The 24,980-nt window shown below is 40.5% G+C and overlaps 2 protein-coding genes across 5 annotated transcripts in view; one reads left to right on the top strand and one right to left on the bottom strand.

Annotated features, from left to right (window-relative positions):
* LOC122552875 (clathrin heavy chain linker domain-containing protein 1-like) overlaps positions 1–24,980 on the top strand; it is a 58,597-nt gene that overhangs the window by 23,227 nt on the left and 10,390 nt on the right. Inside the window, exons 5-8 of one of the 4 annotated variants that reach the window (XM_043695977.2) lie at positions 795–910; positions 9,180–9,267; positions 16,338–16,444; positions 18,790–18,964. In XM_043695977.2, coding sequence (XP_043551912.2) covers positions 795–910; positions 9,180–9,267; positions 16,338–16,444; positions 18,790–18,964 — 486 coding nt within the window. Of the gene's footprint in view, positions 1–794; positions 911–9,173; positions 9,268–16,337; positions 16,445–18,789; positions 18,965–24,980 lie in introns of all 4 variants that reach the window. The other 3 variants (XM_043695976.2, XM_043695980.2, XM_043695979.2) reach the window with 3 other exon arrangements.
* Positions 10,527–24,980, bottom strand: part of LOC148148967 (uncharacterized) — a 166,692-nt gene continuing 152,238 nt past the window's right edge. The window contains exons 8-9 of the mRNA XM_087991390.1: positions 15,444–15,577; positions 10,527–11,804 (exon numbers count right to left, since the gene is read on the bottom strand). Of these exons, the coding sequence (XP_087847516.1) occupies positions 11,743–11,804; positions 15,444–15,577 (196 nt within the window). The 3' untranslated portion in view covers positions 10,527–11,742. The remainder of the gene's footprint in view (positions 11,805–15,443; positions 15,578–24,980) is intronic.

The following is a 24,980-nucleotide window of genomic DNA, read 5'->3' as shown; positions in this document are numbered from 1 at the left end:
ACTAGGCAGTATTCCCAATAGCGCCACTGGAACTAGAGATCCACTGACCCTCTGGCGGGGAGTCACAACTTCTGTCTTGATGGGGATGAAAGACTTTTAACCAGCCAATTATCAGCCCAGCAGCTGTAAAATGATTGCAGGGTGCTCATCAAAAAGGAAGCTGGATTATACCTGAATTTCAAACCAGAGTGGGGAACAGAACAATCACTTCTATAAATGATTCCAACTCAGAAGTTAGTTGACCCTTTTGGTCACCTGCTCAAATTCTGTTCTAAGGATGGTCCTTGGGGTTTGGCAGTTCCTGGGACCATAATATTAATTCTCCTGCTCAACAGAACCATAATGCTTCTAGCACTGTATCCACCAGTCTGGATCCTTCTGTATGCCCTACTTTGCATGAATTTCCATTTCAGGCAATTTTTTTTCCATCTTTTTAAAAGGCTTCCAACCTTCACAAAAACATTGACTGTACCTGGCATCCTCCTTTGTCATTAATTATTCTATAATTTAATGACTATCTGTTTTGAGCAATATATAGACAAATTAATAAATGATGAAATGATCAATCCCTTGATGGAGCGAGCATCAGAACAAAGACAAAATTTGGAAGGAAACCTATCAAAATTAAACTTCAGCGTTGTTTTAAAACTGAAATTTTAGTATGAAAAGTCATTTATACTTTCAAAATTTTATTTATATTGAATGTAACTCTGACAACCTTTATTTTTACCTAATGTTATCTGTAAATTATGGTTTTTGCAAACATTAGTCAAAATCTCTACACACAATTCCAGGTACAAGCGAATAGAGATCTTAGCAGATGCAGTTGCTGCTTGGGGGTACTCTGATAAAAGTATTTCTCTCACTGAATATATTTTGCCAAGCTTGACAGAAGCAATTTCTCTCAAAGGTAATCAATTTTTGTCTTATTTTAAATTGTGGTTTATTTTCAATCCAAAATAATATTTGAACGTTTGTTATTTAGGTACCATTTCGCAACTGTATGGTGATAAGATGCACTTTGGGCAAAAAGAGGAAATTGGGTACATACAGCACTCAGAATTATATTGGTTATACAAGGGTAGCTTTTCTTTAATTGCCATCTGGGGGTAGGTTCCAGTTTGGGTTGAACTGGGAGTTAAATGCAAACAGTCAGAAAACTAAAATGATGCCACCTCTCCTGGGTTTTAATAAACTTTGTTCCCAGACAAGCTAAAAAAATCCCGGGGATCTATTGAGTTAGTGATTTAAATACACAAATAAGGAAATAATTGTGGTTTAAACTCAGGATTCTGATCTTATTGCCAGTGTATACATCATAGAATCATAGAGTCACAGAGATGTACAGCATGGAAACAGACCCTTTGGTCCAACTCATCCATGCCGACCAGATATCCCAACCCAATCTAGTCCCACCTGCCAGCACCTGGCCCATATCCCTTCAAACCCTTCCAATTCATTTACCTATCCAGATGCCTTTTAAATGTATTAGCCTCCACCACTTCCTCTAGCAGCTCATTCCATACACGTGCCACCCTCTGTGTGAAAGAATTGCCCCTTAGGTCTCTTTTATATCTTTCCCCTCTCACCGTAAACCTATGCCCTCTAGTTCTGGACTCCCTCACCCCGGGGAAGAGACTTTGTCTATTTATCCTATCCATGCCCTTCATGATTTTGTAAACCTCTAGAAGGTCACTCCTCAGCCTCCAACGCTGTAGGAAAAACAGCCCTAGCCTGTTCAACCTCTCCCTATAGCTCAAATCCTCCAACCCAGGCAACAACCTTGTAAGTCTTTTCTGAACACTTTCAAGTTTCATAACATCTTTCCGATTGGAAGGAGACCAGAATTGCACGCAATATTCCAACAGTGGCCTAACCAATGTCCTGTATAGCCGGAACATGACCTCCCAACTCCTGTACTCAATACTCTGACCAGTAAAGGAAATCATACCAAATGCCTTCTTCAATATCCCATCTGCCTGCAACTCCACTTTCAAGGAGCTATGAACCTGTACTCCAAGGTCTCTTTGTTCAGCAACACTCCCCAGGACCTTACCATTAGGTTTATAAGTCCTGCTAAGATTTAATTTCCCAAAATGCAGAACCTCACATTTATCTAAATTAAACTCCATCTGCCACTTCTCAGCCCATTCTTCGCTGTCCACTACACCTCCAACCTTGGTGTCATCTGCAAACTTACTAACAATACCTCTTATGCTCACATCCAAATATGTTTCCAGAGCTAGGTGGAATTAACTAGGCAAGAACACCTTGCACAGTAATTGATCAATGAAACTGCCAGGCATGAAATATTGCTGACCTGTCTATGTAAAAGGCTTGCATTCAAAATGCTTGTTCAGACACTTTGATCACAACAATTGATGGATGATTTCCAACAATTTGGAAGTCATTTCACCTTCCTTGGACTTTACTTACTTTGATCTGATCCTCCCTGTTGTCATACCTTTTCGACAGCATGAGAACTGTTTATACAGCTAAAGCCTGGATGTTTGGAGGAACAAGAGGATTAGATGCACCATCTGGAGCAGCAATAACACCCACGGCAACAGCCAATCGTTTGTTTCTCAGGACGTATAGACACAAACTCAAAAGAAAAAATGATCTGAATCTTCTGATCTCAGTCAGAATCTCTATTTCCTACCCAATCAGACTAAAAGTTGTCCATTTACCTTTACTGCAATTTATCAAGAAAATTTGAGACCAGAGACTTCCCAGCAAATGCAACATAGTCACAGGCTGAAATCCATGCAACCAGTAGCAGAGTGGATCAGCACTAAGACAGCCCGTCTTTCTCAGCAGTAAGTGCCATGATCTGTGGTTTAGGTGTCCTTAAGCCACTTTGACAGCTACTGAAAAAAGGGATAAGTGTGTATAGGTGTCACGTGGCTGGAGTGTGAGGGTGCCAGATGGGTGAGATAAAGTGTCAGGTGGATGAGATATGAGCTAAGCAGCTGAGGGGGTAGGATGCTAAGTGTGTGTGATGACTACAGGTGTCAGGTGGGTGGGTGTCAGTTCAAATCAGGGGAGAAAATTGCTTCCTGGGAAAGGTAAAACAACTGTAGATGGAGCAACCTTTCCATATCTTCTATCATTGCATTCTATCTACTGCCCTTTCAAAGAGACAGAGAAGTTCAATTGAGAGTTGGATGGAGAATTTGACTTACCAGAATTTCAGAGTCAAACTTGCAAACTGAGTGAAGGTATTCAGTAGAGAAATCACTCAGCTTGCATTTAGTCTTCTTTTGTGTAATTTGTTACTCTTCATTTGTGTAATTTGTTACTCTCCAGTTGTTGCTGTATGTTACCATGTAAACTGGAATGACTCCTTCAAAAAGCCTTCAACTTTCTTACATTCTTCCAGTGAACTCTTGAAGTTATATGAGTGCCAGTATTACACTCCACCTCCACTTTTTTGCCTGGAGTAAGCTTATAACTTGGACATTATGCAGAGGAAAAAGGGGTGGAAAACAGGCATGAGTGGTCTTTGACTCCTTTGCATTTCAAACATCATTGCAAAGTTTCCTCTGAGAAGACAGAACAGATGCAAGTATTTAAATTAAATTAAATTTAATAAAAAACAGAGGGTGGGAATAAATGGGTCAGTTTTGGTTTGAAAGATTGTGATGTGTGTTGTGCTACAGGATCAATGTTGAAACCTCAATTCTTTTAAATTTATTCCTATGATTTGGATGAAAGGACCAAAAGTATAGTTGCTGATGATACAAAGATAGGTAGAAAAGTGAGCTGTGACGAGAATTTTAGACTGGTCGTTGGAGTATAATGTAGAAAATGAGAATGTGTCCACTTTGGCAGTAAAACTATAAAATCAGTGCATTGTTTAAATGGAAAAAGGATTGCAGTATTGTAAGGTACAGAGGGATCTCAGTGTCTTAGTTCAAGAATTACAAAAGGTGAGATGGACTGCAAGTAATTAGGGAAGCAAGTGGAATGCTGGTGTATAGTTTCTTGACAAACAGATGAGTGAGTGGTACCCAGGTTAGGTGGAAATGTAGAGTTAAAGTCACTATCAGAACACATAATTGAATGGCAGAACAGTTGAAGAGGCCTAATAACCCATTTCTATGTTTGTATTTAGGATCATATTATGCAATACAGATAAGCTTATCCAAATTGCAAAGTACAGACCTATGATCCTAAATACAAACATAGGAACTGGCTATTTGATCCCTGTAACCTGTTCTGCCATTCAGTTAGTTGGGGAGTGTAGAGTGAGGACAGGGGAGAGGAGAGTGAGGATAAGGGAAGGGGATGAGTGAGGATGCAGGAGGGAGTGTGGACACAGGGGCAATGGCAGAGGGCTTCCAGGACACAAAGTAGCAGGGACATATGCGTCATGAGGGCAGGGAAAGGATTGGACTTAGGGGTGTCGAGAGAATGGAGGCACACGGGAGGAGGACAGAGGGAGATGTGAGCTGGGGAGGCAGAAGAGGAGGGTGAAACAACCCAGGAGTAGAGTGGGGAGTCCTGATTCCAACCCTGTCCCACCCTCATTCTCGCCCCAATTCCCAATGTCCTAACTCCCCTGATCCCCAACTTCAGTCCCCCATCCCCTGTCTTCACTTCCCACTTTCCTGCATCCTCACTCCCCCTTTGCACTCATCCTCACTTCCCATATTCTCTGTCCTCATTCCTGCCATCTTGCATCCCCGATCCCACCGATCCTCGCTCCCATTACCACGTTCTCAATCACGCTTCTATCGCACATTCTCACCCCCCATCTCATGTCCTTACTCCCTCATTCCTCCAACCTCATCCCTTATCTTTCTGTGCCCTCACTCACCTTTTGCCAATGTCTCCATTTCCAACATCCTGAGTCCTCACTCCTACCAAACCCATATCCTCAACCTCACCCTATCCTCACCTCCCCAACCTCTATATCCTTCCTTCTGATCTCAAGTTCACACTCCCTCATCCTGCATGTTTACTCCCTTCTCTATCCTCACCTCCACTACCCCACGTCCTCACACCCCTGTCCTCACACACTGTCCCATGGCCTCAGTCCTGCATCCTGTCTACCCTCATATCCTCACTCTTTTCGTCCTACATCTTCATTCTCCATGTTCCATATCCTCACTCACCCCATCCTGTGTCCTCACTATACTGCTTCCTAATACCACCAGCGCCCGCTATCCTCCCTCTGCTTCCCCACACCCTCATTCACCACTGTCCAGCATTTCACTATCTCCCATCCTCATTCCCCAACTTGCTAAACACCATTTGAAAATCTCATGCTTTTTCTCTGAACGTGCACAGTCCAATATAACCTCATTCTTAAATTTTGCATGTCACTGTGCCTGGAATTGTGCGTGTGTATTTCTGGATTAGTCAGCAAATGCTGCCATCTTTTAAATACTGTGGAGTTACTTGCAGAAGGCAATTAAAATGCTTTACTGCAAAATTTGGCTTTGTAGCTCCTGTATTTTGGGGTACAAATGGTGTTGGTACTGCGTATAATCCTTGTGGATACTGTTTTTTGTTAGAGTATTAGGGTGGGCATTAGGATCATGTGTCAGGAGTAAGCAAAGTAGTCAAATCATGTTTTTAGTATGTTACTAGTTCAACTCTATGGTGACATTTACGACCTCAAAGTTAGTGTTAAGGCCTTCCTTTAAAGGCTTACAACAACTAAGCAGCAGGAAGGATCCCCTTACCTGTACTACTAAAAAAAGTTAGTTTCTGGCTGAATTTTACTACCTTTAATTAAGTTTGTAGAATTGCTGTGTTCTGTCGAGTTCTCCACTATTGTTTACAATTTAGAGAGCCTGTGGAGGATGTCTTGCATTGGATGAAGGATTTCATCTTGAAGGTTTCTGCTCAGATCACTCGCTCCCAATCGAGGTTGCTGTAGTTACCAAACCCATTCACCTGCAGCATATTAATGATTGAGCAAAGGCGAGCAAAATTTGGCAGAGAGGAGAGGAGGTCGGGGAGAAGAGATTTCTGTAGGATTTGAACACTCAGGGGTCCTTTGCCTCTATTTCACTGTGGAATGTACAGCTTTGGACTGTACTGTCTGTGCATTGGCAGTAGCAATCTGGGCTGGCTACAGCAAAGGCCCTGATACAGGGATAATGGTGGGACAATGTGTATAATTGTGAGCCCCACATTTATCTATCATTGGAAAGAATGTAGATGTGATTTACAAGAATGGTTCCAGAAATGAGAAACTTCAGTTATGAGGAAGATTGAAGAAGTTGGGACAGATCTCCTTGTAGAAAAGGCTGAGAGGAAATTTGATAGAAGTTTTCAAAATCACAAGTGGGCTTGATAGATTAAATAAGAAGAAGCTGTTCGCAATCATAAAAGTAAAAGGAATGAGCAGACAAAGCTTTAATATGATGTTCAAACAAGGGTGATGTGAGAAAAATGTTTTCACATAGCAAGTAGCAGCATTCAATTAATCGAATATCGGATTATCCGGCAAGATCGCAAGGTCCTGATGCCGGAAAACATATTTTAGCCAAGCATTCGATTATTCGGAATTTGATTTACTGAACGAAATACTTCCTGCCCATGTCCTTCGGAAAAACGAGGTTCCTCTGTAGTTTGAGTACAGAAAGCATTGTCTGGAAGTTTGAGGGAGGCAATTTCAGTTGAGGCATTCAAGAGAACATTGGATGATTATTTGGATAAAAATGGTGTGCAGGGATATGAGGAAAAGTCAGAGATTTGCACTGGGTACTAGAACTGACACAGGCACTATGGACCAACTTGCCTCCTACTGCACTGCAACAATTATGTGATTCTAGTAGGCAAATGCTGTCACTCTGAAGTCACACAGCAGATTAATGGTCCAAGGATCTACTGATAATCTCCAGGTACTGTGTCTCGGCAGTTCTGAGACATTAGAAGCTCATGTGAAAGCTGGTATTTACACCCTTGATGATAGCAGTTTTAAACTCTCTAGCTTCAAACTATGCTATCATAACAGGAAGGTGAGCTTATATCACTTGACAGAAGTTCTACTATAGTACTCAGGCTTTGGGTAGCTTTGCTTCTGTTGCAATAGATGCTGAGATATTGGCCATCAGACACTACATGATGGTTGAGTCTTTGATAATTCACATGACATGAGCTATCCCTTCTATGCTGGAAAGGATGGTCTTCAAAATCTGCACAAAACAATGCACAAGATCAATCCTGTCTATGTTCTTTGACTGTGACTGCAGGCTTTCCTAGGTACAAGTCACTTTGAATTTTTTTTCATTGATCTGCTTTTCTAATTAACCTGTTCAGAGATATTATTACCCTTTTTTATTTAAAAAAATATACTTCATTCATTGAAGTTTATTGACACAAAAGCAGTTCAGTTCTGCACAGTTGCATATCAAGCAAACAAACGAAACGTTGAACTTTGACTATCCCAAAAAACCTAAAGAACTCTCTTCACAAAACCAACATTTGCATATTTAAGGCAGTAGGAGGGTCTGATAACAAAAAGAACCCCCATTTACCTTCGGCAGAAAGAGCTCAGACAGTAGTCTTTCCCCACTGTGCTTGCTGGAGCTGCCCTAAGCTTTAATGCATCACTTAACACATTGTCCTGGACCTTGGAATGTGCAAGTCTGTTTCACTCAGTCAGGTTTAACTCATTGCTGTGGAAGGCCAAAAAGGTTCAGGCAGACCAAAGAGCATCTTTCACTAAGTTCTTGGTCACGATGTGCATCCCGGGTAACAGACTGTAGAGCACAGTGTCCCATGTCATGAAGCTACTCAGGATAAACCTCAACAGAGGTTATTACACATCTCTGGAACAGGTGGGACTTACACCCAGGCCTCCTCAGTTCAGGGTAGGGACATTATACTGCACCACAAGAGGGTCCCCTTCAAGTCACTTTGTCAGCATCTGCTCAAGGAGAAATGCACCTTCTCTTTAAAAGGCACAGGCTTGCTTTAAGTAACAAAGGTGAGCTGGAATTCCTGATTTTGCAGCCCCTACTCAGGTGAGCAGCCATTCAAAATGTACTTTGTGCCAGCTGCATGTAAATGAGCATGCAGCACAAAGTTTGTGTGAGGTTGCATTAGAATGAATAGTGATGAGAGTTAATCAGGCATCATATTCCCTACACGTTTTCAGTCTTATTCAACTTTTTTCCTCCTTTTTGTCATAAATCCACTTCCAGCAATATTAATAAAACAATACCAAATTGCCATCTTTAAGGAATATTTTCAGTGCTAAACTATCTTTTGAAAGATTTGCACTGTAAAATATTGCCCGTTTATGTTATATAGGCACAGCACGGAAACAGATCTTCAGTCCAACTCATTCATGCTGACTAGATTTCCTAAATTAATCTAGTCCCATTTGCCAGCATTTGGCCCATCGCCCTCTAACCCCTTCCTATTCATATACCCATCCAAATGTCTTTTATATGTTGTAATTGTACCAGCCTCCACAACTTCCTCTGGCACCTCATTCCATATACCACACTCGCTACACCACTGTCTGCATGAAAAAGTTCCCCCTTAGGTCCCTTTTAAATCTTTCCACTCTTAGTTTATTAGTTCATGGAAGATTTCACAATAAGCAATATGCAAATAATGTAGATGGAGAAAATAACATGACAGTTTGCTTTAGAAAGCATTATATGGCCTACTTTATACATCAGTGCACAGTACCTGCTGTGCTTTTCCAGCAACACACTCTCAACTCTGATCTCCAGCATATGCAGACCTCACTGTCTCCTTTGTAGCAACCTGTAGAAGCTGAGGAAGATAAAAGACAGCTGTAACCTTCATATTGTGACCTGCCTTAACTTTGGCTGGAGGTCTCTAAGACATGCTCTAAACTTTGTAAGTGTTTCCATGATGATTCAGACTATTTGGAATGATCATTCAGCCAAATTTGGTCAGTAAAATTAAGATGAATGAGAGTAGTTTCTCTATGGTTTTCCTTCATGCTGTAAGAAAACTCATAGCCTTTGTTCAATATCTTCTCTGATTAGTTAGTCAGGATCTAAAACTCTTCCTTAAGTATCTAAAGATTCATGACACATTTGATGGAATGTCAATTGTATGGTTGTATCACAGTGTATTTTCTTATCAATTGAAATTTTAATGCTTAACTAACAGTACATACATTAATCTGTTAGATTGTTGTATTCTATAATAAAATATTGCATTTTGTCCAGATACAGAAGTTGATAATCTTTGGCCTGAAATATTGCATGCTGATGATCCGAGCACCATTAATGAACCAGCATACTTGTTAGAATATGTTGAGAGGTGAGCTGAAATGACAAATTGAGTATGTGAATATTTTCATTGTTCAAAGAGTTATCTACTACTTTTAATCAATTATAGGATTGCATTGTTCTATAAAAAAAGAATGTTTATGAACATGAAAAAAAAATGAGGAAAGTGATATAGAAAGTTGTCCATCAACCAAAAGGTGGCTTTGGCACCTCAAAAGATTCTAGACATCTAGTTTCCTCAACAAAAGCCACAGATACAGCCAGGAAGATGGGTTAACTCCAGGAAAGGTAAGAAGGGTAGGCAGGTAGTATAGGAGTCTTCTGTGGCTATCCCCATTTCAAACAAGTATGCTGTTTTGAAAAATGTAGAGGGTGTTGGATTCTCAGGAGGATGTAGCATTGAACAGCCAAGTTTTTGGTAGGTTGGGTTCCAAGCGATCAGTTGTGATTGGGGTCTCTCTAGTCAGAGGCACAACAGATGTTTCTACAGCCAGCAGCAAAGAATCAGAACGGTGTGTTGCCTCCCTGATGCCAGGATCAAGTATGTCTCTCTGGAGGTGCAGAATGTTAAAGGGGAGAGGGACCAGTAGTAGGTCATTGTACACATTGGAACTAATGACTTAGGAAAGGAAAAGGATGAGATTCTGAAGGGAGGATATAGAATGTTAAGTACGAATTTAAAAAGGAGGTCCTTGAGGGTAATAATATCTAGATTACTGCCGGTGCTACGAGCTAGTCAGGATAGGAATAGGAGGATAGAGCAGATGAATGCGTGGCTGAGGAACTGGTGCAGGGGAGAAGGGTTCACCTCTTCTGGGGGAGAAGTAAGCTGCAATTCACATTGCAACTGAATTGGAAGGGGACTAATAAACTGGCAGAGAGATTTGCTAGAGCTGCTCGGGAGGACTTAAACTCGTAAGGTGTTGGGACCCAGGAAAGTAGTGAGGAAAGAGATCAATATAAGACTGGTGGAGTTGGGAAAAGGAGCGAGTCAAACTGTCAGGGCAGACAGGAGCAAAGCAGAGAACAATGTAGGATTGTTAAATTAAACTGCATTTATTTCAATGCAAGAGATCTAACAGGGAAGGCAGATGAACTCAGGGCATGGTTAGAAACGTGGGACTGGGATAACATAGCAATTACAGAAATGTGGCTCAGGGATGGACAGGACTGACACCTTAATGTTCCAGGATACAAATGCTATAGGAAAGATTGAAAGTGGAGGGGGGGCCTGGGCAAGAGAGGAGGGGGAATCGGCATTTCTATTAAGGGATAGCATTGCTACTGTATTTAGGGAGGATATTCCTGGAAATACATCCAGGGAAGTTACTTGGGTGGAACTGAGAAATTAGAAAGGGATGATCACCTTATTGGGATTGTATTGTAGACCCCCTAATGGTCAGCGGGAAATTGAGAAACAAATTTGAAAGGAATTTTCAGTTATCTGTAAGAATAATATGGTGGTTATGGTATGATTTGGAGATGCCGGTGTTGGACTGGGGTGTACAAAGTTAAAAATCGCACAATACCAGGTTATAGTCCAACAAGTTTAATTGGAAGCACACTAGCTTTCGGAGCGTCGCTCCTTCATCAGGTGGTAGTGGAGGGCTCAATCCTAACACACAGAATTTATAGCAAAAATTTGCAGTGTGATGTAACTGAAATTAAACATTGAAAAATTGATTGTCTGTTAAGCCTTTCATCTGTTAGAATACTGTGATAGTTTCACTTCTTTCATGTGTAAATCACAAAACCCTTTTTTTAAGAAGTTGCATTCTCGGGTTAGTTGTTAACAATGGTGATAGCTAGACAATATGTTGAAGGTGTTGGCCCCCTGTGTTCTCTGTCTATGCCATGATGCTTAGATTGATTCTAATCTAAAAAGTGAGATAACAGAGTTTTACATGAATTCATGCAGTTTTTGAGCTCAGACTTCTCAATGAATGAATGCAGTTTTTGAGCAAAGTATAATGTAACCCTGCAAGTACAAATTCACCCCACAAAATATATGTGTGCATGTGGGTCTTTCTGTGTGTGTGTCTGTCTGGGTTGGGGGTTGTGAGTGTGAGAAAGTGTATGTGTGTGTAGTGAGTGCAGAGCATCTTACGTCTGTGAGGGGGTGCATGTGTGAGTGTATGTGTCTGTAAGGGTGTGTGGGTGTCTGTGTGCGCGTCTGTGTATATGTGTGTCCATGTGTATGTATGTATAGGAGTGCCTGTGTGTGTGTGAGAGTGTGTGTGTGTGTGTAGGAGTATCTGTGTGCGTGTATCGTGCAAAGGTGGTCACCTGTAATGTGACATGAACCCAAGGTCCCAGTTGAGGCCCTCCCTATGGGTACCGAACTTAGCTATCAGCCTCTGCTCGGCCACTTTTCTCTGCTGCCTGTCCCGAAGTCCACCTTGGAGGATGGTAAACCGAAGGTCCGAGGCTGAATGTCCTGGACCACTGAAGTGTTCCCCAACTGGGCGGGAACACTCCTGTCTGTTGATTGTTGTGCGGTGCCCATTCATCCGTTGTCGTAGCCTTTGCTCGGTTTCCCCAATGTACCATGCCTCCAGGCATCCTTGCCTGCAACGTATAAGATAGACAACGTTGGCTGAGTCACATGAGTACCTGCCATGTACAAGGTTATGGTAGGGGAGTTTAACTTTCCAAACATAGACTGGGACTGAGTCAAGAGTGTGGTGCTGGAAAATCACAGCAGGTCAGGCAACATTTGAGGAGCAGGAGAATCGACATTTCGGGCATAAGCCCTTCGTCAGGAATGAGGCTGGACAGGTGACTGAGGTGTCAGTGGTAGAGCACTTTGGGGCCAGCAAACATAATTCTATTTATTTGTTTTAAAATAGCAATGGAAAAGGATAGACTGGATCTAAAAGTTGAAGTTCTAAATTGGAGGAAATCTAATTTTGATGGTATTAGGCAAGAACTTTCAAAAACTGATTGGGGTAGATATTCGCAGGTAAAAGGACGGCTGGAAAATGGGAAGCCTTCAGAAATGAGACAGCAAGAGTGCAGAGACAGAATATTCCTGTTAGGGTGAAAGGCAAAGCTGGTTCGTGTAGGGAATGCTGGATGACTAGAGAAATTGGCGTTTTGGTAAGAAAAAGAAGGAAACATATGTCTGGTATAGACAGGAGAGATGGATTGAATCTTTCAAAGAATATAAAGGCAATAGGAGTACACTTAAGAGGGAAATCACGAGGGCAAAAAGTGGACAAGAGATAGCTTTGGCAAATAGGAAATCCAAAGGAATTTTATAAATACATTAAGGATAAAAGGGTAACTAGGGAGATAATAGGACCCTTCAAAGATCAGCAAGGCGTTGATGTGTGGAGCTGCAGGAGATGGGGAAGATACTAAATGAGTATTTTACATCAGTGTTTACTGTGGAAAAGGACATGGAAGATATAGAATGTGGGGGAATGGATGGTGACATCTTGAAAAATGTTTGTACTATAGAGGAGGAAGCGCTGAATGTCTTGAAACGCATAAAAGTGTATAAATTCCCAGCACCTGATCAGGTGTACCCTTGAACTCTGTGGAAATCTAGGGAAGTGATTGCTTGACCCCTTATTTGTGATATTTGTATCATCGATAGTCGCAGGTGAGGTGCCGGAAGACTGGAGGTTGGCTAACATGGTGCCACTATTTAAGAAAGGACGTAAGGAAAAGCCAGGGAACTATAAGCCGCTGAGCCTGATATTGGTGGTGGAAAAATTGTTGGAGGGAATCCTGAGGGACAGGATTTGCATGTATTTGGAAAGGCAAGGACTGATTAGGGGTAGTCAGCATGGCTTTGTGCACGGGAAATCATGTCTCACGAACATGATTGATTTTTTGAAGAAGTAACAAAGAAGATTGATGAAGGCAGAGCAGTAGATGTAATCTATATGGACTTCAGTAAGGCATTCGACAAGGTTCCCCCTGGGAGACTGGTCAGCAAGGTTAAATCTCATGAAATACAGGGAGAGCTAACCATTTGGATTCGGAGCTGGCTCGAAGGTAGAAGACAGAGGGTGGTAGTGTAGAGTTGCTTTTCAGACTGGAGGCCTGTGACCAGTGGAGTGCCACAAGGATCGGTGCTGAGTCTACTGCTTTTTGTCATTCATATAAATGATTTGGATGTGAGCATAGGAGGTATAGTTAGTTAGTTTGCAGGTGACACCAAAATTGGAGTATAGTGGACAGCGAAGAATGTTACCTCAATGCACAATGGAACTTGATCAAATGGGCCAATGGGCCGAGGAGTGCAGATTGATTTTAATTTAGATAAATGTGAAGTGCTGTATTTTGGAAAAGCAAATCAGGGTAGGACGTATACACTTAATGATAAGGTCCTTGAGAGTGCTGCTGAACAAAGATACCTTGGAGTGCAGGTTCATAATTCTTTGAAAGTAGAGTTGCAAGTAGATAGGATAGTGAAGAAGGTGTTTGATATGCTTTCCTTTATTGGTCAGAGCATTGACTTTAGAAGTTAGGAGTTTGTGTTCCAGCTGTACAGGACATTGGTTAGACCACTTCTGGAATATTGCGTGCAACTCTAGTCTGTTTCCTATTGGAAGTATGTTGTGAAACATGAAAGGGTTCAGAAAAGATATACAAGGATGTTGCCAGGGTTGAAGGGTCTGAGCTATAGGGAGAGGCTGAATAGGCTGAGGCTGTTTTCCGTGGAGCATCAGAGGCTGAGGGGTGACCTTATACAGGTTTATAAAATCATGAGGGGCATGGGTAGAATAAATAGACAAGGTCTCCCCTGTGGTGGGACAGTCCGGAACTAGAGGGCATAGATTTAGGGTGAGAGAGGAAAGATATTAAAAGGGACCTAAGGGACAACTTTTTCAGACAGTGGGTGGTGCGTGTATGGAATAAGCTGCCAGAGGAAGTAGTGGAGGCTGGTACAATTACAGCATTTAAAAGACATCCGGATGGGTATATGAATAGGAAGGGCTTAGAGAGATATAGGCCAAATGCTGGTAAATGGGACGAAATTAGGTTAGGATATCTGGTTGGCATGGACGAGTTGAACCAAAGGGTCTGTTTCTGTGCTGTACATCTCTATGACTCTATGGAAACTGGTAAAATCGGATATTTAGTTAATAAGGCAAGATATACAGTTAATGAGACCAATAATAAGCTTCTTGCTGCTGTCTAGTGAGAATCTTGTTTTACTGTCTAGACCTTAGTTGGAAATGAAGCTAATTGCTTCCAAACTTGAGAAGGGCCTTGCTCAATTTCTCATACGATTCTCCCAGATTTCTAGCCTTAACTTATGTTGTTCAGGGCTCTATAAGCCTCCATTCGTATTCCTCTACTACCTTGGGTCAGATTTGCCAAAGATATTGGACAGTACGGAGACAGGCCTGAGGTCACAATTAAAATATTCTGTTATTTCTGCTGTATGAGTCTGAAAGGGTTAACATTTGATTGCAAGAGTGTTTGGAGATGTTGTGGCAAAGTGGTAATGTCATTGGACTACTAACTCAGGACCACAGGTTAATGTTCTGGGGACATGAGTTCAAATCCCAACTGGGCAGAGGTGAAATTTGAATTCAGCAAAAATCTGGAATTAAAGAAAAAAGCCAGCCAAATGATGATTGTATAACCTGTTGTTAAAAATAATCTTGTTCATTAATGCCCTTTAGAGAAGGAAAATCTGCTGTCCTTACCCTGTTTGGTAAATGTGTGATTTCAGAAATGTGGTTGATTCTTAACTACCCTCTGGACAATTAATAATGGGCAATAAATGCTGACCAGGCGAGTGATGCCTATGTCCCATGAATGAATAGAAAAAGCACAATCCACTGTGATGTCATGGGGCTCAGAGTAAAGACAAGTTTATAAGAGTCGAAAAGGGTGGCTTTGGAAAAACCCAGCAGGTCAAGCAGCATCTGAGGAGCAAGAGAGCCAACATTTCAGGCATAACGCCTGCTGTGCTTTTCCAACGCCACCCTTTTCGACTCTGACTCTCCAGCATCTGCAGTCGTCACTTCCTACAAGATTGTAAGAGACACATCCAGTGCTAGTGTGCTCCAATCAGTTGTCGAATCAGATTTTAATCAGCAGGAATCTGTGAGAGCAAAAGAAATCAACAACACTCAAAAAAAAATTAGAATTTTAGATTCGGAAGCTAGTGTCCTCTGCAAGGGATGAGGGGTCACAGTGGTCAGCCAAGGGAGAGAATTAGACCAAGATTTTAATGCTTACCTCGGGTGTCCGTCTGCCCCTTATCCCTAGGCTGCGGCTGGATCGCTTCTTCGGTCCCCTGACAGAATTCACCCAGGTTATTTGGTTTTTGCTCGCAGCACCAAATGTCAAATTGGATTTTAATTAACAGGGATCTGTGAGAGCAAAAGATAGCAATAATACTCAAAAAAATCAGTTTGAACTGACAATAATCTACCTTTATTGATAATACTGCAGCAGTTTTGGCTAAAACTCAAGAGAGGAAGAGATAAAAGTTGTTCTCAATTTCTCTTCCAGGTTTCACACCTTTACAAAGGAAAGAATATCATTTATATACTTTAAAATATGCTGAGAAGTGACAAATTATCATGAAATGCCTATCATCCATAACATTGAATTTTGCCTTATTGGTTTTCTGAAATATTAATCATTCGCGTCATTCCATGACTTTGTTTTTGTGTATGGACGTTTTGTTTAGGCTAAGATCTGCAGTTCAAACTATACAAGGAGCCGTTAAGAAGATTACTGAAGTTTTGCCAAGGTTGCAGAATTTGTTTACCTTCAGCCTGTCATGAATGCTGTTTCTGACTTTTTGTCACAGTCCTTTTTAACTTACTGATCTATTCAATAAAAATACTTATTAAAAAAATTTACTGATCTATAGTTCAAAAATTGGCCAATTTTTCCCATCATGCAATTTTAAATGTTCCCCACAATACCACAAGTCTCTGCACTAATATAAGTCATTTTCATTCATCCTGTAATTGTTGCAGTAATGGTTAGGTATTGTTTATTCAATATGACTCCTCTACTTATACCAGCTAGGTTGATATCCTAATCCATACCAAACAACTTTGGGGTTGAAGGAATCCATTCACAGCTGCTGCTAAACTGAAACTTCCACTTTTTTTCTAGATTTAATAAACTGTTTGATGATAAGCAATATAGGGCAGCTGCAAAACATGTAGCAAATTGTCCCAGAGGAATTCTTCATAATTTGGAGGTCATGGAAAGGTTTAAAGGTCAGTTATGCTTTTTGTTCATTGCTATGTTTTATACATCAAAATAGGGAAACTTAATCCTGCATCAGCAAATGTTTCCTTCTAACTTTTACAAGTTCAAGAATTAAAAAGGGCTGCTCAGTAGTTCAGCAACTATGTCTATTAGAATGTTTCCTTAATACCATTATATTCATTTTGTTTTGTAGAATCTGTAAAAATTAGATCATTACAACAAAATATTTTAGCAGTTAACAAATGATTTTCAATAGCAATCTCTTCGAGATCAACTTTTTATGTCATATAAAAGTAGCACACTTTCTTTAAAATAGCTCATTTAAGGACTCAAGTCACACTTTTTTCTTAGAGACTGCAATTAGTTAATTTATGTAACTATTATTAAACCGGTACATTCATGAAGATATAAGGTATGCTTATCACTCCCTCGGTCCTACATTATCATAGGTTATGTATATTGAAGAATTGGTAATTTTATTTCTGACATATGGTCCCACGAAGCACTATTCCCTATTGGGAGCTCAATATTAGTCACGCATAATCAAATTGAAATCCATGGGGAAACCAGGTTATTATTAATTGCTTGTCATTTAATAAAATACTATAAAATGGTTGTATACATATAATATAAAAAAGCTAAATTGATAAATAACAGATCTTGAAACTCAAAACTAGCATGCAAGCGTAACTGTTCAAGGGCAATTAAGGAAAGGAAATAATTTTGGCTCTCAAAGATTTCCACATTCCAGAAGTGAATTAAAATATTTACATTTTTAAAATTTCTACTGTCAGTGATGCTCAGGAAGCCTTCTTTAGCTAAGTAGCCAATCTTGAGTTACTATACATATTGCATTCCCACTTGAAGTCTATTTCTGCTGAAGATCATTGAGAGCAAGGTAACTTTTCTTTGTCAGGTTAGCAAGAATGTATGCTTTTAAACAGTGGATTACCATATAATTTCTAAATTTGGAGTAGAACTGAAAATATCTCTGTGATCATTGCTTCATTATAATTAAATATTCAAATTAATAACACCAATTTGCTTTATAGCTTTTTTACTAATAATTCTGAGATGGACAACAGTAAAAAGATAGTGTTTATTGCCCATCACTAGGGAAGACATTAAGAGCCAATCCAATATTTTGTGATCGGAGTCACCTTAGGCCAGATTAGGTCAACAATTGAATTTTCACCATAAAACAGCAGGTATCTTTGGGTTCTTGTGTCACAGTAGTACCCTGCCTCTGGGCCAGAGGTACAGGTTCATGAACCACCTGCAATGCAAATATATCTCTCTATACATTCAGACAGGTTGATTCAAAATATTTTCAACAATTATTGTGGTCATTTTTGATTCCAAATGATCAAAATTATTTAATTGAATCTCGTAATCTATTATGATGGAATTTGACCAAGCAAATGAAAACCAATGTAGAGGCTGTAATTCAGGACTGTAGGGCCTTCCTTTTAAAAAAAAAACACATTCCAACTTGAAGTTGCTATATAATAGTAAATGAAAACACTTCTAATATAAAGTTCAAAAATATACAGTAAAAGAAATCTGGTAATTTTTTACAATGCTTACCTATCCTGCTGCCACACCTGCAGCTATCAAACCACCCTGATTTCTGGTGACACTCCAAATTGAAGCCTGTGCCAAACTCTAATACATCCTTAAGCTGCCGATCCTCCAACTTGCAATCTCTGCCACTCCTCTCACTGAACCCCTTGTTCCCTGACTCTGCTGCACATTGCTTCCCTTTCCCAAACCCCATCAATGAGTGAGGAAGCTGTGGCGGAAGCAGGACTATGGGAATGTGACTGAATATCATAAGGCTGTTTGTGGCATTGATGAAAACAGACAACAGACATTGATGAAAACAACCTCTGTTCAACACTTCTGTATCCAAGCTTTCACAACTGTGAAACTTTGGCTTTGGAGCCCACAATCTCAGTAAAGGAAGTGTGTAGATTGAGTCATGCAGCCTGATGGACAATGACTTAAAAACAAATTGGGCAACTCTGAATGATAATATAGGGCTCATTGACAGAATAACATTGAAACAGAACAACATAAAATGTCAAATTTAAAAGAGAATTTTCTATATGTGTGAAAGATTTGTCTTAATTTTCCCTTCAATTTGAGGAATTGCTTTGCTCATACTAACAGGCTCTCCATAATAAAAAAAACTGAGATTCAGAACTAATAAGTAGCTAGCAAACATTGTCATCCTTGCTGTGTTAAACACAATGAACTTATTTAAGATAGGTCATTTAAAATGCATAACAATTGTGTATGAAGGTGCATTTTGTTCTTAGACCAACTGTAATAATAACATTTTCTCCCTCAGCTATCACAGAATATGAAGGACATATTTCTCCTCTCCTGCAATTCTTTGAAGCTGTAATGAACTCCTTTTCTGCTGTCAAACATTCACCTAATGCAAAAATGTCATTAGAGGGAGTAGAATGTGCACTGACGCAAAATCGACTGGACCTGGTCATTCACTGGATCATACAACAGAGGTAATAGTCTAAACTCAGTAGAATCATGTTATTAAAAACAGGGTTACTTATTACTGTACAAGGCACAAGGAAAACAGTTGTGTATTCCACGGATGAGCAAAAATGTGACTTACAGCTGAAAATTCTATATTTGAAAATATCATACTTTGTGACAGTTCACTGAAACATTTTGATGGAGCAAGTTTGGAAAGAATGTAAAGCATAAAAACTGCAGGAAACAGTTAGGAAAATTACTGGTCTAAGGGCATATAAAACATAGCAACACTGAATAAAGTACATATCCTAGAAATCATAGAATCATTGCAATGTGGAAGCAGACTACGTGACCCAACAGTTCCACATCAACTCTCCGAAGAGTAACCCACCCAGATCCACTCCACTACTCACTACTCTATATTTACCCCTGACTAATGCACCTAACCTGCACATTTTTGGATTGTGGGAGGAAGCCAGAGCACCCGGCGGAAACCCACACAGACACTGGGAGAATGTGCAAGCTCCGCACAGTTGCCTGAGGCTGGAATCGAGCTAGGGTACCTGGAAGTGTTTTTCCACATTGTTCATGTCAGTTATGAAGCTGATATTTGTTTCATCTTAATATAAATTAAAATGGCAGTAAACACCAATTTGAACGAGCTAATTTAGAGAACAATTTTGAGTTAGCAATGAAAATTTTAATACACGTAGGAAATCTGGTAGCAAAGGGTTGAGCAAAGCAATTGGATAAACCAAAAGACATGTAAACGTATGGCAAAATATAATTAAAGTAATAAATTGTTAGGTCAGCATGAGATAGACTTGATCTGTATGACACCCTGGCTGAGTATGTCTGGGAATTTGGTTCAAAGTAGGAATTTGGTGCAGCGGGGGAAACAGATGTTTTAAATAACGTTTACTGCAAGACGTATAGTTTGCTGAGTGAAGAGTTTGGTCAAGGTTGGAGAGTAACCCACCCAGACCAATTCCTCTATCCTATGACTCTACATTTACCCCTAACTAATGCACCTAACCTATGCATCCTTGAACACTATGGGCAATTTAGCATGGCCAATTCATCTAACCTGCATATCTTCAGATTGTGGGAGGAAACTGGAGTATCCAGAGGAAACCCATACAGACACAAGGAGAATGTGCAAACTCAATACAGACTTTTTCCTTCTACTCTTTTTCAGTAAGTTCATTGGCTGTTAAGAAACTGCTGTTAGGGACTATCTTTAAGTTATTGTAGAAAACCTATTTAAATGAGTAGCTAGTACTTGGATTTAACTAAAAAAGACTAGAATTAAGGGTGAGTCAGGGCAATACAGTGAAGTAATATAGGGCGGCACGGTGGCTCAGTGGTTAGCACTGCTGCCTCACAGCACCAGGTTCCAAGGTTCGATTCCAGCCTCGGACGACTGTCTGTGTGGAGTTTGCACGTTCTCCCCGTGTCTGCGTGGGTTTCCTCCGTGTGCTCCGGTTTCTTCCCACAGTCCAAAGATGTGCAGGTCAGGTGAATTGGCCATGTTAAATTACTCCATAGTGTTAGGTGCATTAGTCAGAGGGAAATGGGTCTGGGTGGAATGCTCTTCGTAGGTCAGTGTGGACTTGTTGGGCCGAAGGACCTGTTTCCACACTGTAGGGAATCTAATCCAGAGCAGGACAAAGTTAACATAAAGGAGATAAAGTTAAGGCATGGCAGTGCAACTCATTGAGTGTAATGTATGGTCTGTAATACATGTGAAGACAAGGAGCCTACTGATGTCCTAGATGGCCATATGTATAGGAAATGTTGCCATTTGCAGAAGTTTGCATTCTAGGTTTCAGAATTCAAGTGGTGTCACATCCACAAGGTTGAAAGTTACAGTGCAGCTGCTGGTCATTTTTGTAGGAGGTATGTGTACTTTCAAAGATTATGGTCCATGTTGGTACCAATGTCTTTGTTAGGAAAGAATATATAGTCCTGTGACTAGAATCTAGGAAGATAGGGAGAAAATTAGCAAGGAGGACTTAAAATGTTTTATATCTGCAGATTACTTCAGTACCATGCGCAAGTGAGTACAGAAACAGGCAGGTTAATACATTGCTGAAAAGATGCTGCAGGAGGGAGGGCTTTAAATGCTGGGAACACTGGAACTGGTTATGGGGAATATGTCACCTAAACAACAGGGCGGGTTGCACCTGAACAGAGCTGGATCCCAGTTCCTTGCAGGGAGTTTTGCTGTTGCGGCTGTGAGGGCAGTATTTGGTGACTTGGCAGGAGTGTCAGAACCAAGAGAGGGTATTAGAAAATAATACCAGGATTCACAAAATATTTGGAGAGATATATAGCACTAGCAGAATAGTAAGTTAATAGTTGAAGTCAGAGTAAGGGATGACGGGGTGAAGTAATGAAGTCTAAGTGAGAGTTAGTATGCATCTCTGTATTGTGTGTATAGTAAATAAGTCAGGTAAATAAGATTTGGAAGTTCCAGGCACAGATTGCTTTGTGGGAAATATGATATTGTGGCAATAACAAACACCTGACTAAAGGAAGGGCAACATTGGATGTTAGATATTCTTGGGTACAAGCTGTTCCCAAGAGGAGGAGGAGGGCATGACCGTATTGGTTAAGGAGACCATTGTAGTGTTGAAAGAAGAGGATGTTGATAGGTTTCAATGGTGGAATTAGGCTGGTGCTAAGGAACAAAAAGATGCAGAGACATTGCTTGGTGTGGTCTATAAACCACCAACTAAAAGGTAGAGGAACAAATCTACAGGGAAATTACAGAAAGATGCCAATATTATACTGTATTTATAATGGAAGACACACAATTACCCAAATATAGATTGGGGTACTGGTAATGGAAGAGGTATTGAGGGACATGTGTTCCTAGACTGTGTTCAGGAGAATTTCCGACAGCAGTATGTTTCTAGTCCAACAAGAAAAGTTGCACTGTTCTTCCTGGTTCTTGAAATGAGGTGACCAAGAAGACCATGTGTCAGTGAGGAACATTTGGAAGGCAGTGATCATTGTATTGTGTGGTTTAGGATGATGATAGAGAATGACAAAGGTCAATCTAAAGTAAGAAAAATCTATTGGTTAGGAGCTGACTTCAATGAGGCAAGAACTGAACTGGATCAGGTTGACTGGAGCAAAACCACTGGGGAAAACTGTAAATGAGCAATGGGTTACCTTCAAAGGGAAGATGAGGCAGTTGTAGTCAAGATTTTTTTTCTCGAAATGGAAATGTTGGGCAAACAAATCCAGAGCTCCTTGGATGACAGAGGAATACATCTCCTGGATTTAATAGTTTGCATCTTAATCTCATTTTTCCTCTGGGGTCAGGTCCACAAGCCTCAAGCAACTTTGATTTTGAACTGAAAGATTTTGACTCCAGCAGTGGATGGTAGGCAAGTGAATGATTGGGTCAGACCTGATGACCAAGAAGCAGGTAATGGAACTTGTCCATGGTATAAAAACAGGACCTGTAAAGAGTTCCTGATGTAAAGCAGGAAATGGTGTCATTACCCAGAGGAAACATCAGTCAAGAGTCAAGTGAGCACCACCTGTATTGGTTGTTAGCTGGTTGCTGACACTGAGAGATGTGGTCTGCCATGGGTTTCCAACAGGAAAATATAATAATGATTGAAAATAACTGTCATACAGTCATATAGTATGGAAATACACCCTTTGGTCCAAACAGTCCATAATATGAACATAATCCTGAACTGAACTAGTTTCACCTGCCTGCTCCTGGTCCATATCCCTCCAAACCTTTCCTATTCATGTACTTCACCAAATGTCTTTTAAACATTGTAATTGTGGCCACATCCGCCACTTCCTCAGGAAGTTAATTCCACACATGATCTACCTTGCATGTAAAAAATATGCCTGTCTTGTATTTTTTAAGTCCCTCTCCTCTCATCTTAAAAATGTGTGCACCCCAGTCTTGAAATCCCCCATCCTAGGGAAAAGATACCTACCTTTAACCCTATCTATAAACTTCCATAAGGTCACCTCTCAACCTCCTGTGCTCCTGTGAAGAAAGTCCCAATCTATCCACCCTTACTTTATAACTCCATACCTGGCAACATCCTGGTAAATGCCTTCTTGTCCTTGATATAAAGGTAATATTTGACCAATTGTGGCACTAAAAGTCCGTAGTAAAATTGAAGTCAATGGAAATTTGAGGAAAACTCTCTGTAAGATGTAGGAGCACAAGTAGGTCATTCAGCCTATCGAATCTGCTCTGCCTTTCAACGAGATCATAGCTGACTGATAATCCTCAAGGCAAAAGTGGGTACTGCAGATGCTGGAGATTAGAGTCGAGACTAGAATGGTGCTGGAAAAGCACAGTAGGTCAGGCAGCATCCAAGGGGACTGCCTGACCTGCCGTGCTTTTCCAGCACCACTCTAATCTTGACCCTGATAATCCTCAGTTCCACTTTCCGGCCTTTCCCTCTTTACCCTTGATTCCCTCACTTATTAAAAATCTGCATATCTCAGCCTTGAATATATTTAATGATCCAGCTGCTATAGCTCTATACAATAAAGACTTCTACAGATTCACTACCCTCTGAAGGAAGAAATTCCTCATCTCTGTCCTAACTGGGCAACACCCTTACTCTGACAGTGTGCCCTCTAGTCCTAGATCTCCCACAACGGTATCTATCTGTCAAGCCCCCTAAGAATCTTTGATGTTTTGATAAGTTGCCTCTTATTTTTCTAAACTCCAATGAATACAGGCTCAACCGACTCACTGTCACCTTGTAAGAAAAGTCCTTCATACCTAGTGAACCTTCACAAGATTGCCTCCAATGGCACTATATCTCTCCTTAGAAAAGGGGATTAACATGCTTCACAATATTCTAGGTTTGATCTAACTAGTGCCTTGTACAGTTTCCATTCAAACATTCACTCCCTCCACCATCAAAGCTCAATAGCAACAGTGTGTACCATCTACAAAGGTGCACTGATGAAATTCACTAAAGATCCTTAGATAATACCTTCCAAACCATCCAGTGCCATCTAGAAGGACAAGGATAGCAAATAGGAAATCACCTTTAAATTCCCCTCCAAGCCACTTTATATCCTGATTTGGAAATAGATTGCCAATTTCTTTCAGCGTCACTGGGTCACAATTCTGGAACTCCATTTCTAGTGGCACAGTCGGTGTACCAACACGAAATGCATTGCAATGGTACAAGGTGCAGCTCACCACCATCTTCTCAAGGGCAACTAGAGATGGACAATAGATGCTGACCCAGCCAACCTCAACCACATCCCATGAGTGAATAAAATAAAATCCCCTTGTAAAGAACAATAATATTCTATTAGCTATCTTAATTATTTTCTGTACTTGCATACTAACCTTTGGCAATTCATACAAACAAAGTGCCCAGATCTCAGGCATTACAGAACTCTCCAATCTCTCGCCATTTAGGTAAAATGCTTCCTTTTTATTCTTCCTGCCAAAATGGAGAATTTCACGTTTGTCACATCTTTATCAGCTCACTTAGCCTATCCATATTCCTCTTCAGTATCCTTGTGTATTCTTCACAACTCACTTCCCAACCTATCTGTGTGTTGTCAGCAAATTTAACAGTGATACCTTTGGTCCCTTCATCAAAGTAATTTACATAATTTGTAAAAGGTTGAAGCCACAGCACTGAGTTCTGTGGCACACCATTTGTTTCATCTTTTCAAGCGGAGAATGACCTTTTATGCCCACTCTCTGTTTCCTGTTAGTTAGTTTCTTCCTTGTTGCCAGGTCAAAATCCTAGAATTCTCTCTTTATCAGAACAGTAGGTGTATCTCATAGAGTCATAGTCATAGAGTCTTAGAGATGTGCAGCACAGAAACGGAGCTTTTGGTCCAACTCATCCATGCCACTAGGTATCCTAAATTAATCTAGTCCCATTTGCCTGCATTTGGCCTATATGCCTCTAAATCCTTCCTTTTCATATATCCATCCTTTTAACTGTTGCAATTGTACTGTCCACCATCACTTCCCCGGCGTCTCATTCCATATACCACCTTTGCGTGAAAAAGTTG

This window comes from Chiloscyllium plagiosum, unplaced genomic scaffold (assembly GCF_037043375.1).
Source record: "Chiloscyllium plagiosum isolate Xiang-an unplaced genomic scaffold, Cpla_swu_hap1 HiC_scaffold_10, whole genome shotgun sequence".
Classification (NCBI taxonomy): Eukaryota; Metazoa; Chordata; class Chondrichthyes; order Orectolobiformes; family Hemiscylliidae; genus Chiloscyllium; species Chiloscyllium plagiosum.
The sequence above is the reverse complement of the archived record's forward strand: the minus strand, read 5'-3'. Positions and strand labels throughout refer to the sequence as shown.